The sequence below is a fragment of the Lichenostomus cassidix genome, chromosome 1 (assembly GCF_008360975.1).
Source record: "Lichenostomus cassidix isolate B80296 chromosome 1, HeHo_3.0, whole genome shotgun sequence".
NCBI classification, from domain to species: Eukaryota; Metazoa; Chordata; class Aves; order Passeriformes; family Meliphagidae; genus Lichenostomus; species Lichenostomus cassidix.
The window spans coordinates 86,380,971-86,395,253 of NC_139479.1; the positions used below are offsets into that span (position 1 = coordinate 86,380,971).

Consider the following 14,283-nt stretch of genomic DNA (forward strand, 5'->3'; position numbering starts at 1 on the left):
TTGGACTGTTACTGTTACTGGTACTGGAACTGTGGCTTGCACTGGGACTGAGACTGGAACTGGGCCTGGTGGTCATGCAGGTACAGAGACAGCTACCTGAACAGGTATTGGTACCAGAACCGGGATTGGGATTGCTGCTGCTACTAGTAGTGTTACTGGAACTGGGACTGGAACTGGGATTGCTATTGGTACTAGTACTGGTACTAGTGCCTGGACTGGGACTGGTTTTGGAACTGGGCCTGGTATTAGTACTGGTACTGGACTGGTTTTGGAACTGGGCCTGGGCCTGGTACAGGTAGTGGGACTGGAACCGGCACTGAACTGGCACTGATATTGGCACTGGGCCTGCTATTGGTGCTGGCCTTGGTGCAGCTACTTGGGCTGGTGCTGGAACGGGGACTGGTGCTGGGATCGCAACTGGTGCTCGTACTGGCACTGAACAGGCAGTGGAACTGACGCTGCACCTGGTACCGGCACAGCCACTGCTGTTGACACCGGAGCTGGGCCTGGTGCTGGTATGGGTACCGGAGCAGGTGTTGGGACTGTTTTTGGCACCGGGGCTGGTGCTGGGATGGGGCCCGGCCTGGTACTGGTGTCGGCGCTGACCCTGCGGTACCAGGGCCGGTACCAGCCCAGCTCCCGTTCCCGTCCCCAGCCCGGCCCCGGGCCGTCTCCCCGCCCGCCCCGCCCCGCCCCGCCCCGCCTCACGGCAGCGCCCCGCCCCCGCGCTATTTGCATGCCCGCCCCCGCCGGGCCAATGGGGCGCGCCCACCGCGGCGCTGGCCCCGCCCTTCGCGCCGCCGGTAACGGAAGCGCCGGGAGCGGAGCGGGCCCCGCGCGCGGCCCGCGCCCCGCGGGCGGCCTGTGGGGAGCGCGCCCGGGGCGCGCGGCCCATGCGGTGAGTGCGGGCGGAACGGAGCGGAACGGCACGGAACGGAACGGCCGCCGCTCCCGTCCCGAGCCCCCGCGCCGCGCCCGAGCCCCGCAGGCCGCTGCCCGCCCCGCCCCGCCCCGCCGCCGAGCGCGCTGCCAGGTTGGGCACGGGGGTGGGAGGCGGCGGCCGCCGTGTGTGTGGGAGCGGCCTGCGGTCCCGATGAAGGGGTAGTGGTTGTGTGCCCGGCTCGGTCGCCGGGCTGTGCCCTTGAGCGCCAATGGTTCAGTTATGGAGGGTTCGGTTACGGGTGTGATTGCTGCGGTGGCCCCCGACAGAACGGAGCGGGTGCGTGGGGGCGCAGGTGGGAAGGGCATTGTCATTTCAGCGGGTGGCCCGTACTGGTGTTCATGCTGCTTCCTCCTCCTCGCCTCCCCTGCCAAGGCCTGCGGGCTCACCTCAGGCAAGTCTCCTAATCAGCTGTCGTCTTCTCTAAGGAAGAGCCAGAGATTCCCTCAGCCCTGCCTGTGTTCCCAGCAGGATACTGTACCAAGTCGATGTTTGTAGGTGGAAGAGCCTTTGGCAATAAAGCACGATGTGCCTAGGGAAGCAGACAGCGCAGGAATCCACAGAGAGTAGCCTGTTGGGATGCTGTTGTGTTTTTCATCGTGCGGGTGGTGAGACCCTGGCACAGGTTGCCCAGAGAAGCTGTGGCTGCCCCATCCTTGGAAGTGTTCAAGGCCAGGTTGGATGGCGCTTGGATCAACCTGGTTTAGTGGAAGGTGTCCCAGCCCATGGCAGGGGCATTGAAACTAGATGGTCTTAAATTTCCCTTCTTACCCTAAGCATTGTGTGACTCTACACACTGTAAAACATGTGTATCAGTCTAACATAAAGTACTTCTGGAAGAAAGAGGAGGTGTGTTGCCAGTAGTAGTAAAGCCATTCAGTCATAGTGCACAAGTGCTCTTCCTGTTTAGGAGGATGTTTTTCCTCAGTGATTTGTTTACTTCGAGCTGTTCTGGTAACTTCTGGGCCAGTAGAAAGAGTGCTAATAATGGGAGTTGAGAGGCCTTCTCAAAATGCTACCTGATGTTTATAAACAATGTGCATTTGATTTTGAATTTATCAGTAATTCCTTCAAACATTTTCTATTTGTGTTATCTTTGAGAACAGCTCTCTTGTTTTTATGGCCTTACATGTTCATGCCTTCAGGTCTTTCCTCCATACTTATAAAGTATCCTGGACTCTACCTGCTTACCCTAGACTTTGTGACTAGCGTAATATATGTGGATAGAAAGTTATTACCATGGCTTTCAAAAATCTTACAATCTTGTTAGTGAATGGTTTATTCTGGAGGCTGAGTTGCCCCTGGAGGACTCTGTGTGTTAACAGACACAGATAATCATGCCTTCCCTGCTTGTAAAGGCATGTCCTCTTGTTCAAAAGGCATTATTGATTTGACTGAGCAGAGTCAAGGCCCTGAACTAACTGGGAGGGAGCTGAGGTCTGACCATTTTAATGGGAACATGAGGTAACAAAACATTACCAAGAAAAGCCTGAATTGCTTTCTTCAGCTTTAAGGAAGTTCAGACTTGCCTTTGCCTTCTCTCAGTAGGAGAGAACATAGCCATATACTTAGTGGAGAGGAAGAATCAAGCTGAAGGTGAAAGATTTTAATCAAAAAATATTGGCCAGTTGTGCTTTTAACACCATGTGAATGTAGACTCTGTAGCTGTATTGCTGTGGTAATAGAAGAGATGTCGACAGATGCCTTCTGAAGTAGAGAATGGTTTTCTTATCTCTTTCAAAATATTTTTTCTGTGTAGCTGCTTCACCTGTTGTGTAGTGCTGCTTGAACTTGAGGCAGCAATCCATGTATGGGCTTGGATAGGCTTCCATTTTCGAAGGAGGTTTTGCCCTCAGATTCTGCAATTTAGTGATGTTTTGGAGGTCCACTTATGATTCCCATGATCTCTAAGCATCTAGATTTTTGTAACTCTTTGGAGCTCTTGATGATTGGAATACAGTCTCTAGCTATTATCACAAAGAGGTCTCTCAGATTTTTTTTTTTCAGAGCAACTACAGCAGGCTAGCTTGGGGAAAATGGGGGGTGAAGGATAGTGCTAGAAGTTTCTCCTGCTCTGAACTGCTGCCCCAGTAGCACTGGCCAGAAGGGGGATGCCTACTTTTCCTCTCCAGTATTTGTCTTCCTCGGGTCTCTATTTTTTCTGGGTTGAAGTGACCAGGAAACAACTGAAGCATCCAGGATACTAACTGCACATTGTTTGAGTTGTGCTGGAGGGTGTTGTTTCACTTCTTGGAAGAAAAAGTGGACTTGAGGACACAGTTGGGAAAAGTGCCAAAGTGTTTTGGTTAAGCAGTTAGAGTGGATGAATTGCTGACGTATTCCAGGAGTGGGGCAAGCTGCTTTCTCTGAAAGATTCCCTGAAACTTACTTAGAATTTTTGCTTGGGGAGTTTGTTGCAGAAAGTTGACGTGTTAGGAAATAGATGCAAGTAGAGGTGAGCACTCTTAGAGTTTTCATAATTTTATTGATGAATAAAGAATGAGTTGAAATCTGGCAGGGACTGCTCTTTTAAAGGTATTTTGGCATAGCTCTTAGTAGGCTTAAACTTGTCTAACTGCATCTTGAACTTTCTTGAATTTGCAGCATCCACACCATACCACGAAAAGAAATTCCATAGGTTGCCATCTGGTTCATGAAGCTTTTCTTTCACTTACTTTGAACTTGATATGTGCAGACTTCGATAGGTGTCTCCTCTGTATGTCAGAAGAAAATGTGATTCTTTATTCCCTACTTGGTTTTGTCATGATTTTGTAGACCTCTGCTATATCCCTTCCTCAGTTCTTTTTCTTCCATTCTGCAGAACCCCAACTTTGATAGTCATTGCTTGTGTGGGAGCCACTCTGGCTTTTGGTGTGAACCTTCTCTGTAAATACAAGTACAGAGTGCCAGGAATTTTACTGTCTCATTTTTAAGTGGGTGCATTAGGGGGAAAACTGTTCTTCGTGCAGTGTGGAGGAATAATGTACTGTGGGCTTGCACAGTTAAATAATTGTATTATTTGTCTTAGTTTTTTTTTTTTTCCTTACAACTTTTGATATCCAGTCTGATTTGTTCACTGCTGGTGAGTACCTAGTAGATGTTTCCATCAAGCTGTTGGATGTAACCCCAGCACCTCATTCCTGAGAAGTATGAATGAAGAGCCTGTTGTGGCTCTGTTTCTGAGTGGCCTTGATCCTACAACCATCAATATGAAATTTAGCACCTCTCTTTGATCTGATATAGCCTGGAGCTCTTGCCTTTACTGGCACACTTTACAGACAATTAAGAGAATTTTTAAAATGTTTAACTAACTTAAAGGATAATACTGGATAAATAGCAAATTGAGAATTTTTCTCTGGAAAGGAAGAAATAAATCTGTCCTCAGCCTGACAGGATTTTTTTGTTAGTTATTGCAAATGCACTTTATTTTGCCTTTTTTTATAAATTTCTCAAAATTTTTTTTCTTTTGCGTATGTGTGTGAATATTCCAGGAAATGCTTCAAGGACCATCAGAAGATGTGTTTCCAAAGATGGAAAGCCCAGTTGAAGAGATGGATACCTCTGATACCCAGTGGGGCTGGTTTTATTTGGCTGAGTGTGGTAAATGGCATATGTTTCAGGTAAATACCCATGAAGTTCTGTTGGCTCTGATACATTCCATATACCAAATTACCTATTGCTGAATTTGTCTAAATGTGCTTTTTCTTTTCTTTTGAAGACTGACTCAAACAGTCACTGCTCGATTAGCAGTGAAGATATTGAAAGGAGTTTCCGGACAAACCCCCATGGTTCTCTCTCTTTTACAACTTCAAAGTTTAACTACACACTGGACTTTTCAGGTATGTATCTTTCCATACAGTAAATTCAAATAATAGAAGGGGTCAGATACACCAGTGCATTTGTTCATTCAGCAGGTTATTGTCCTCATATCTGGTGCAAAACCATGCAATTGTGAATGTCTTCTTTACTGGAAGGTACATAGGAGTTTTTAGAAACAGCTGCCCTGTTAGATATTTTGGTGTAGTTTATTAATAAAGTAGTCTGTCTTGTTGAACAGCACTCCATCTCCACATCCACTCCAGCTGCAGGTGGCATGTGGGATACATCTGTTGAACTGGGAAATTTGAACCTTTTTTCTTTAATGTGCAACTGCCTGTAAGCTTGGAAAACCTCTTCCATTCAGTGTGTATAAGAAACATTGCCATGAAGGAAGCTTTCTGCAAAATACTGGCTTCAAAGTGATTTAATAATTGAGCCGGTAGTTGAAGCCAGTTCTGTTCTCAGAATAACAAGGAGATAGGCAAACAGATTTTCTTGTAGAGTGTAAAGATCTTGCTTATGCTGTTCTTGCAAATTACCAGAAACCTGAAATCTAATGCATGTAACTAATTATAAAAGCAATCTGTTCTTTGTTCAAAGATGTGTTCCAATAACTTTGTTTTTAGTTTTTCCATTCATAGATTGTTTATTTTCTGATTAAATTACAAAACAGCTATGTGCTTAAATATAGGAAATTAAGAAAATAAATACATATTCCAATATACTCAAATTTCAAATATCTCAAATACAGAAAGTGGGGACTGAGTAAAACAGCAATGTACTGGCAGTAAAGTGGTATCTAACAATATGAGGAATTTTATGCTGGCTTGTGTTGAAATGTCAGTTTGTAAAAAAACTATGTTTTGCATCCAGAATAAAAAGACTAAATGCAAACGTTAAAGAGCAGTTTTTATGTTATTGTCTGTAGGTCGTGATGTCTTAAGGATAGTGTATTCTTTGTCATCCCATTAAAGTCAGTGGAACTTTTGCCTGTCATTTAGTGGTTCTGAATGTTAGATGGATATTTTAAAAAGTAATGTTTTGTGTGTGTAATATTTGCCCATTTTGCCAAGTCATGTGAATGACAATGCATTTAGAAACATTTACTGAAAATGCTAATTTGTTACTTGTTGAAACACGGATTCCTGTCAAGTAACTTAGCATGTAGTAACATTCTTTTAAAAAATCAGACTTTAATGTTTCATATGCTGTAGATGAATTCCCAAAACTTTCGTTCTAATTTTTGTTTTATGCTCAGTGATGAAACAAATCAACCTAACTACCCTTAAGCAACGTCCAATAAAGCGAGCTCCCTTTGCAATCAATTCATTCAGGTAAGGAAACAGGAGGAAGACTCCTTCTTTTTGTTTTATTCCTGATTCTTTTAAGTAAAATGAAACATAAGTGTTTTATCTTTATTGTTTGTATTTAAGCTTTAGGAGTTGTTTGCTCTGAATACCTGTTGAATCAGAATTGCTGCAGGGAAACAGCACCAAAAAATGGAGCAATTTGTTCTATTGACAATAAATTTCTTAGAAATATTATTGTAACAGCAAAAAAAACCTGAGTTATATTTCTTGCCTATGTTTTAGTCATTTACTCTAAAATCATTTGGACTTAAAAAACTTGTGTTGTAACAATTCTTTTATGAGTCTAATTGCTTTAGATTGTCAGTTTCTTACCATTTGATCAAACACTAGATGTAAAGCTGTGCTGTTGTAAATCTGGTACTCACTGAACAATAAACTGAGCTATCCGGTGTTACTACCACAGGTGATATTGAGGACATGGGATATGTGGGTTTTTTTCCCCCAATAGTTTCTGTGAAAAAATTTGGTTCTGAATTGTGGTGTGGTTATACATTCCAAAAGAAATTTGTCATTTGTCACAAGAAATGTATTAACAATCTGTTTACACTGACTTTCAAGGAGACTTTTTTTGAAGTCTCAACGTTTTTTCAGTAGATACTTGCTAAATAGTGTGTACAATGATGTGACAATTTACTTTTTTTTTTTCCCTTGAATAATTGCATTCAGTACTCTTATTTCTGTGTGATGACATTCTTTACTTCCAGGAGATTCTTTCTTTTAGTCCCAGTTTTAAGGCTTAAGAGCTTCTGTGTATATAGTACATGTGCTTAAACCACTCTTTTTTAGTAGCATTGTATAAACTTAATGGGAGTTTGCTTTTTTTGCATACTGTGTTGTTTGGAGCAGGAGTTTGACAGGAAGAAAATGCCTCATGTCTTTGAAGTGATGTGTTTTTACCTTTTTTGTTTGAAGTTTCATCTGTGAAAATGAGGCTATCCCTATGCCTTCACACTGGGAGAATGTAAATACTGAGGAGCCATACCAGGTAAGAGTTGGTATGCAAGTTGGTCAAAAACATGTGACAATGAAATAATGCATCGAATTGAAATCCTACTAACCTTTTTTTTTCCAGCTTATTCCATTGCAAAAGAAAACAAATGAATATAATGAAGTTTCTAGTCTCTTTGGAAAAACAATGGATAGCCACCGAATTAAAAGAATTAAGAGAATACAAAATCTAGACTTGTGGGAGTTTTTTTGCAGGTGAGATTATTTCTAAACCCAACAGTTTTAGGATTGTTAATGCAGAAAAGTTTAAGTCATGCAGCAGAAATATGTTTAATTGTTTTTATTATTAATGAATTTTTTGTTACTTTTTAACATTTAAAAAGTTTATTTTCCATTTCTCTCTATTCAAAATTTAATTTTCAAGACTGTAGCTTCTACAGGTGCAGAAATGTAATACTTTTAGAAATGCATTAGGTAAAGGCGTAGCACAGATAACGTATTAAAGGTGTTCAGAATATCTGTGTAGTAGATGCCTATGATCCTTATAGTAAAGTAAGGAGAACAAAAATTAGTTTTTTGTAAAATGATTCCTTAAAACGCTTGCATTATTGTAATTTTTGCTGAACAAAGCAAATTAATATTTCTGTCTTGTTGAATTTCTTAACTTTATGAAGCATAGGACAGAATTAAGTGTCTAATTAACACATATTCATGCAAATTCTTTAAAGTTTAATGTGCTGCAAAACCTTGTTCTAAGTTCTTGGCTTTTCCCTCTTCACATTGTGCTGGCCTGGAAGAAGTAGGAAGTGCCCAGTTTGGTGTCCACTTTATTTTGTACTGTCAGTTTTAGGCAGTTGTACTTGACAAAAGCTATTTGTGTATCTTGTAGGAAGGAGTACAGAACGTTTAAAGATGTTTTGCACTAATAAAATAATCTAGACTAAGTTAAATAGTCAGGAAATAACTAACCATATATATATTAAAATTTTGCATGAGTTAAAGTTACACGGTCTTTTTAAAGATATGTCATTTATTGTTAATTTAAAGCTATATTATTAACATGTATGAGGAAGTGAATTTCCTTAGATATGTTAATGGTTAATACAGTTATTCTACTTCTAGTGAAGCTTCTTTTATTCTTGGAGAAGTAAGGAAGGGGGTCAGCAGAACTGGTGCCTTGGACTTCCAGAGATCAGACTTTGGGTTGTTCAGGTGACTGTTTGACAGAGTCCCTTGTGAGGCAGTCCTGTAGGACAAAGGAGTGCAGGAAAGCTGGTCACTCTTGAAGAGGGAAATCTAAAGGCTCTGGAGCAGGCTGTTCCTATGTGCCAAAAGACAAGCAGTCGAGGAATAAGATCAGCCTGGCCAAACAGAGAACTTTGGCTGGAATTCAGAGGAAAAAGAGAGTTTATGACCTTGGGAGGAACGGGCAGGCAACTCTGGAGGATTAAAAGATGTGATGTTTTGCAGGGAGAAAATTAGAAGGACCAAAGCCCAACTGGAGCCTAATTTGGCCACTTCCATAAAAGACAAAATACTTTTAAAAATAAATCAGCAACAAAAGGAGGGCTATGGAGAATCTCCATCCTTTATTGGATGTGGGGGAAACATAGTGACAAAGGATGAGGAAAAGGCTGAGGTACTTAAAGACTGAGGCAAAGAGGGCATTAACAGTAAGATCAGTTATCTGGGCACCCCAGACCCTGAGCTGGTAGACAGAAGCAGGGAGCAAAATGCAGCCCTCAAAATTCAAGGGAAAATGGAATCTGCTACACCACACAAGTCTATCAGGACAGATGGAATCCACTGGATTCCACCAAGGAAGCTGGTGAAGTGCACACTGAACCTCAATCAGCCATTTACCAGCAATCCTGGCTCACTGGGGAGGTCCCAGTTGACTGGAAGTGAGCAAATGTGATGCCCATCCACAAGAAGAGTTGGAAGGATGATCCAGAGAACTACAGACCTGTCAGGCTGACCTCAGTGCCAGGGAAGGTCATGGAGCAGCTCATCCTTAGTGCCATCACACAGCACGTGCAGGGCAACCAGGGGATCAGGCCCAGCCAGGGTAAGTTTAGGAAAGGCAGGTCCTGCTTGACCAACCTCACCTCCTCCTATGACAGGATGACCCACTAAGTGGATGAGGGAAAGGCTGCAGATACTTCTTACCTGGACTTCAGTAAAGCCTTCAACAGTTTCCCACAACGTTATCCTGGAGAAACTAGCTGCTCATGGCTTGGGCAGGTGCAGTGTTTGCTGGGTAAAAAACTGTCTGGATAGCCAGGCCCAGGGAGTGGTGGTGGATGAAGTTCCATCCAGCTAGTCACCACGAGGTGTGTCCCCCAGGGCTCAGTGTTGGGACCTGTTTATGTCTTTATCAGTGATCTGGACAGTCAGTTTGCAGGAGACACCAAGCTGGGTGGGAGTGTTGATCTGCTGGAGGGCAGGAAGGCTCTGCAGAGGGATCTGGACAGGCTGGATCGATGGCCTGAGGCCAATTGTGTGAGGTACATAAGGTGAAATGCTGGTTCCTGCTCTTGGGTCACAAGGCAGTGTCGCTGTTGAGCAGCTAGCAGAGTAATGAAAGCACCAGTTCTCAGTGGCAAGAAGGAATGACCTTTATTGTTTTGATTTCATCATATATATATAGAGTTTTCAAAAGTCACCCAGATTGGTCAGTCAGAAGCCTTCCCCCAGGCCTGATTGGCCAGGCCTGCACTGTCCAAGTTCTGGGACACTGTTCCAATAACATCCAAACTTTATCTTTATTTATAAAACACAAGAAAATTCTCATGGGAAAAGCCTGTGCTAGCCACAGCGCAGTACTACAGGCTTACACACACTGATGAAGGAATTATTGCCTGGTAGTATATTACAAAGAAATAAGTATTCCAGCATTTTAAATTCACTTGTTTTGGTGTCCCAGGTAGGAAAGTTAAGAGGATGATGCTTAGTCTAGCATCTCAGTTTGGAGTTGTTGAGGAGTACAGCAAGTAAAAAAAGGTGCTGGTCAGTGAGATTGCTGACTTTTTTTTAGAAAAAGCTTGTGTGCTTGCATATGTACAAAGAGCATGTCTCTGGGTACTTAGTTTTGCTGTAAGTTTCCCTTTTTATTGAGTGAATTGACTGAATGAGAATTTTCACAGTGCTGGATCAACTTAATTTTGTTGAACTGGAGTAGCTTGTTGCTGCTGGTGGAAAGTGCTAAGATGATGCTTTTTAGAACAGTTAGACTCCTCAATTTCTGTTCCAAATTAACAAAGTGTCCTCTTGTGGCATTTCTGCATTCTGCAGACGCAGCTTTCCAGTGTGCCCAGTATACTCTACTACTTAGAAGGAACAATTGCTCTTACAATAGTTCCCATATCAATGACAATTCTTAATTTGCTTTGTGAAATAAACTGGCAATTCTAAATTTGCTTTATGAAATAAAGAGATAGTGAAGGACTGTTACAGAACATCTTTTGACAATTGATTATTCACTTTTTCTATAAAATTGTTCCATTCCCCTGTTTCAAGAGAAGTTACTCTAGGCTACATTTATATATTGTCAGAGATCAACAATAGGGGGCTGCTGATGGAAGAAATTTCAGATGTTCAGCATTACTGGCCCTTAGATCAGTTTTTGCTGGTTTACCTAGGTAAAAGTACTTTGTAATCTACCAACTTTGTTATCCCTTCTACCATTTCAGTAGATGGAGGGAACAAAATGTGCAAAATTACCTTTCTTTTAAAAATGTATCTGCAGAAAATGACCACACTGGAACTCATGACAAATGAACAGTGTTAATAAAATTGGTATAGGAAGACCTTTTTTCCAAATTTTGGACTATCCCAGCAAATAGTCCACAGCATTCAGAAATGTGTGATTTCTATATGTGTATCTTAAGAATTCTGACCTGTTTAAAATCTAGAGTCATCTAGGTACTTGCAAAGTGGAATGTATAAAATGTTTGAGGTCTGTACCCTCAGCAGTGTTTTCACAGTAGTAATTTAGTGTGTTTGTACAGCTATTTATTTATTTATTCTGTGCTTATTTATGTATTTGTTGTGTGTTTTCCATAGGAAAAAAGCTCAGCTGAAGAAGAAAAGAGGTGTCCCAACGATTAATGAGCAGATGCTGTTTCATGGCACCAGTAATGAATTTGTAGAAGCAATATGTATTCATAACTTTGACTGGAGAATAAATGGGATGCATGCTGCTGTGTATGGAAAAGGTAAGTATTGGTGTCACATACTACAGTTTGGTAGTGTGAACAGTTCAACATTGTGAAGTGTTCCCTATAGTGTGTACTTCGTGGTGCATGCCTTGTGTTCACCCGAGAGCCATTTAATACAGCTCTGCTTTTATGGCAAGTGTAATTAAGGATGCAGTAAGGAATGTAATTGTCACAACTGGCTGGTGGGACCAGGGAGCATGGGGAAGGGGTGCCCAGCAAAGCAGTGCTGATCACAAGACAGTCTTCCTTGTCATAAATTGTCATAATCTCAAAATTGACAAGAAAAAAAAAGGGATTTCTAATGACCATAAAAGAGCTGAAATTTTTCATCATCTTGATAGCTATGCTCTAGTAGTCAAACTGTAATGGTAAGAACATCATCAGATTTCTAATTTTTTTTTTATTTGAAAGGGACCTATTTTGCGAGAGATGCATCATATTCCAGCCATTTCTGCAAAGAGAGCATGAAGCACGGAGATACTTTTCAGATTCATGGTGTGAATCTGCAACCTCATCTGCATAGACCAGACAAAGTCATGTTTCTTGCTCGTGTATTAACTGGTGACTATATCGGCGGTGATTCAAAATACATGAGGCCGCCTTCAAAAGATGGAAGCTTTGTGAACTTGTATGACAGCTGTGTGGATAATACCTGGAATCCAAAGATCTTTGTCATCTTTGATGCCAACCAAATCTACCCTGAGTACCTAATAGAATTTTGTTAAGTTTGAACTGAGTATTGTTTGTGGTTTTTTGATACTTTTGTTCCTTTTGTAAAGGCAACAACATGGAAACATGATGCGTGAAAGAGAGGTGAAAGAAAAGCTGGCATATATTTATGGAGGAGGGAAGCTTTAAAATATTTAAGAGAGACTGGTGAACTGTTTTTAAAAATCTGTAAACTTTACTAATGCATTTTTCAAATGTAGAGACTATTACAAATCTGAAGTTGCTTAGTGAGCCTTAAATACATTGAGTGTTGGTAAGTTTTCAAAGGTGAGATTTATGTTCTGATTTTCTAAAGTATATTAAAAGTGGTAGAAATATGCCTCTAATATAGTATGCATATGATGAAACTAATCTTTTATAAAGATTGCCTATAAAACATAAAGTAAGAACAACAACAGCAAAACCCCAGGGGATGTGGCTACGTGTGTGTGTGTCTGTGTTCTGTAGTACATGTTGCTTTGTTTGGGGGTCTCTTAGTTTGGATTCTAAACCTAAAAAAAAATAAATCTACAGCTCCTTCATCAGTTTTCTCCAGATAAAGTTCAACAAATCTGTTGGGTTTAACTTCATGTACATTTTACTGTAAGCTTTAGATCTATACTGGGAAAATTACCAAGCCTTGCACTAGGATTTGACTGCTGGAAATGAGGCCCATAAACTTGTGGTTGTTAGTTGTTTGGTATGTAACTGTTGGGCTCACCGTTGGGATATCAGCAGTGCCATACACCTTTCTCAGTTCTTATCCTATGGAATTTTTGCCATCTTGTTACAGTATTCATGCGCTGCTGTGATTCCTGTCTGGTCGGAGTTTAAGATGCACTCAGTACTCATGTACTTGCTGTTATTGAAGACAATGTTTAAATTAACTTAACTGGAAATAATACAGTTAAACTAACAATGAAAATTGCAAAAGATGCCATCCTTTAGTTTTTAAACACTGTAATAGAAAGCTTGCAATAGCAGTTGTGTACACCAGGTTTTTATAACTGGTATGGTTGTAAAGTTAAAAGAGTATTTTTCACATGTAGAAAGAGCAAAAGAGACAATATTTGGATAAAGAACAAACTTGAGCGGCTAAACACGAGAAGAGCCTGAAGAAGGGAAATGCATTGACATGTTAAATTATTTGGTATGAAACTGTGTCCCTAGTGTTCTTTGTTAAAGGACCTAAGTAGCACTAATGGACAAAGTCAAAGTTGAAATCTTTCCAGGCTTTTTCTTTGGCTATGGCCAGTAACAAGTCCCTGTAGAAATGGTGTATAATTGTGGCAGATGTAGAATGATCTATGTTGGTTTGTTATAGAATTGTTAATGGCCTTTTGTATCAAAGGCTGTGTTTAAAATGTGTTGTATTTAAGAGCCACTGCAGCTGCTGGCATGACCAGGTCTGCTCAAAGTCATACTAAACCGGTGGAACTGGAAGCAGAAGATGACGACATATCTGGCATCGTAACTGAGGACGCAAATATCTCTTCCTCCTCCTGAATGCTGATCCCATTGCCTGTCAGTGCATCTTGCACAAATTGTGTGTCTGCTTCTGTTTGTAATTTCAGGGCAATTCTTCTGTCCCTAAACCATTTAGGGCTAAAAGGCATTTTCCTTTATTTTAGGAGGTATGATTTCTGATCCCAGTTGGGAACTCTAGGTTCTACTCTTGTAGGTATGGTTTGTGTTTCATTCACTGCTATGCTAGCTCTGCAAAAGGCACTTTGTTCCCCACATTGTATAAAATAATAGCGAATCACACAGGAAATTTGTGTATTACTGACTCCTTTTTATTCTTGCACAGAATTCTACAGAGCATACATTTTGTGAAACTAACAAATACATGTGCTGTTGTTCCTTTGATTTGGTCTTTTATTTTCTTCTGAGGTCTGAACTGACGTTTTTCGTTTAAAAAAACGAAGTTTCTCTCCTACCATCTCATGGACACAAAGTACCTTTGTGTCTTTGTATCAGTATCTTTACTGATCTGAGAAACTTTTCCTGTTGTTTGTGTGGTGGTGTCATGTTTGCTGCTTAATTTGAATTGAATGGCACAATCTTAATCTTACTGCACACTTGAAGTTTTACCTCTTCTTTCAGTGTTGAGTGTGTTCTGCTTTTTCCTGTCTATTTTTGTGCTGATGAATTTTATTGAAGAAGTCTATAAAATATCCATCCTTTTTCTGGCAAGGAAAGAGATTATTACTGCAAGCAAAGTCCAGAACTGTCCAAGTAGCCAGTACAGGAAATAGTTGGACTTAATAAAAGGAAC

At 41.1% G+C, this 14,283-nt stretch overlaps 1 protein-coding gene across 5 annotated transcripts; it reads left to right on the forward strand.

Annotated features, from left to right (window-relative positions):
• On the forward strand, window positions 1-13,874 carry PARP11 (poly(ADP-ribose) polymerase family member 11). Of its 5 annotated transcripts, none has more exons than XM_085067634.1 (8): window positions 1-104; window positions 4,432-4,560; window positions 4,659-4,779; window positions 6,018-6,093; window positions 7,042-7,114; window positions 7,202-7,332; window positions 11,143-11,294; window positions 11,709-13,874. In XM_085067634.1, exons 1-8 carry the CDS (start codon window positions 75-77, stop codon window positions 12,020-12,022), a joined length of 1,026 nt encoding a protein of 341 aa, XP_084923760.1. In that variant the 5' UTR covers window positions 1-74; the 3' UTR covers window positions 12,023-13,874. The 5 variants fall into 5 exon arrangements, with proteins under 5 accessions (XP_084923760.1, XP_084923749.1, XP_084923740.1 ...); XM_085067623.1 differs by lacking the exon at window positions 1-104 and adding an exon at window positions 774-898; XM_085067614.1 differs by lacking the exon at window positions 1-104 and adding an exon at window positions 789-1,033.
• The last annotated feature ends 409 nt before the right edge of the window (window positions 13,875-14,283 follow it).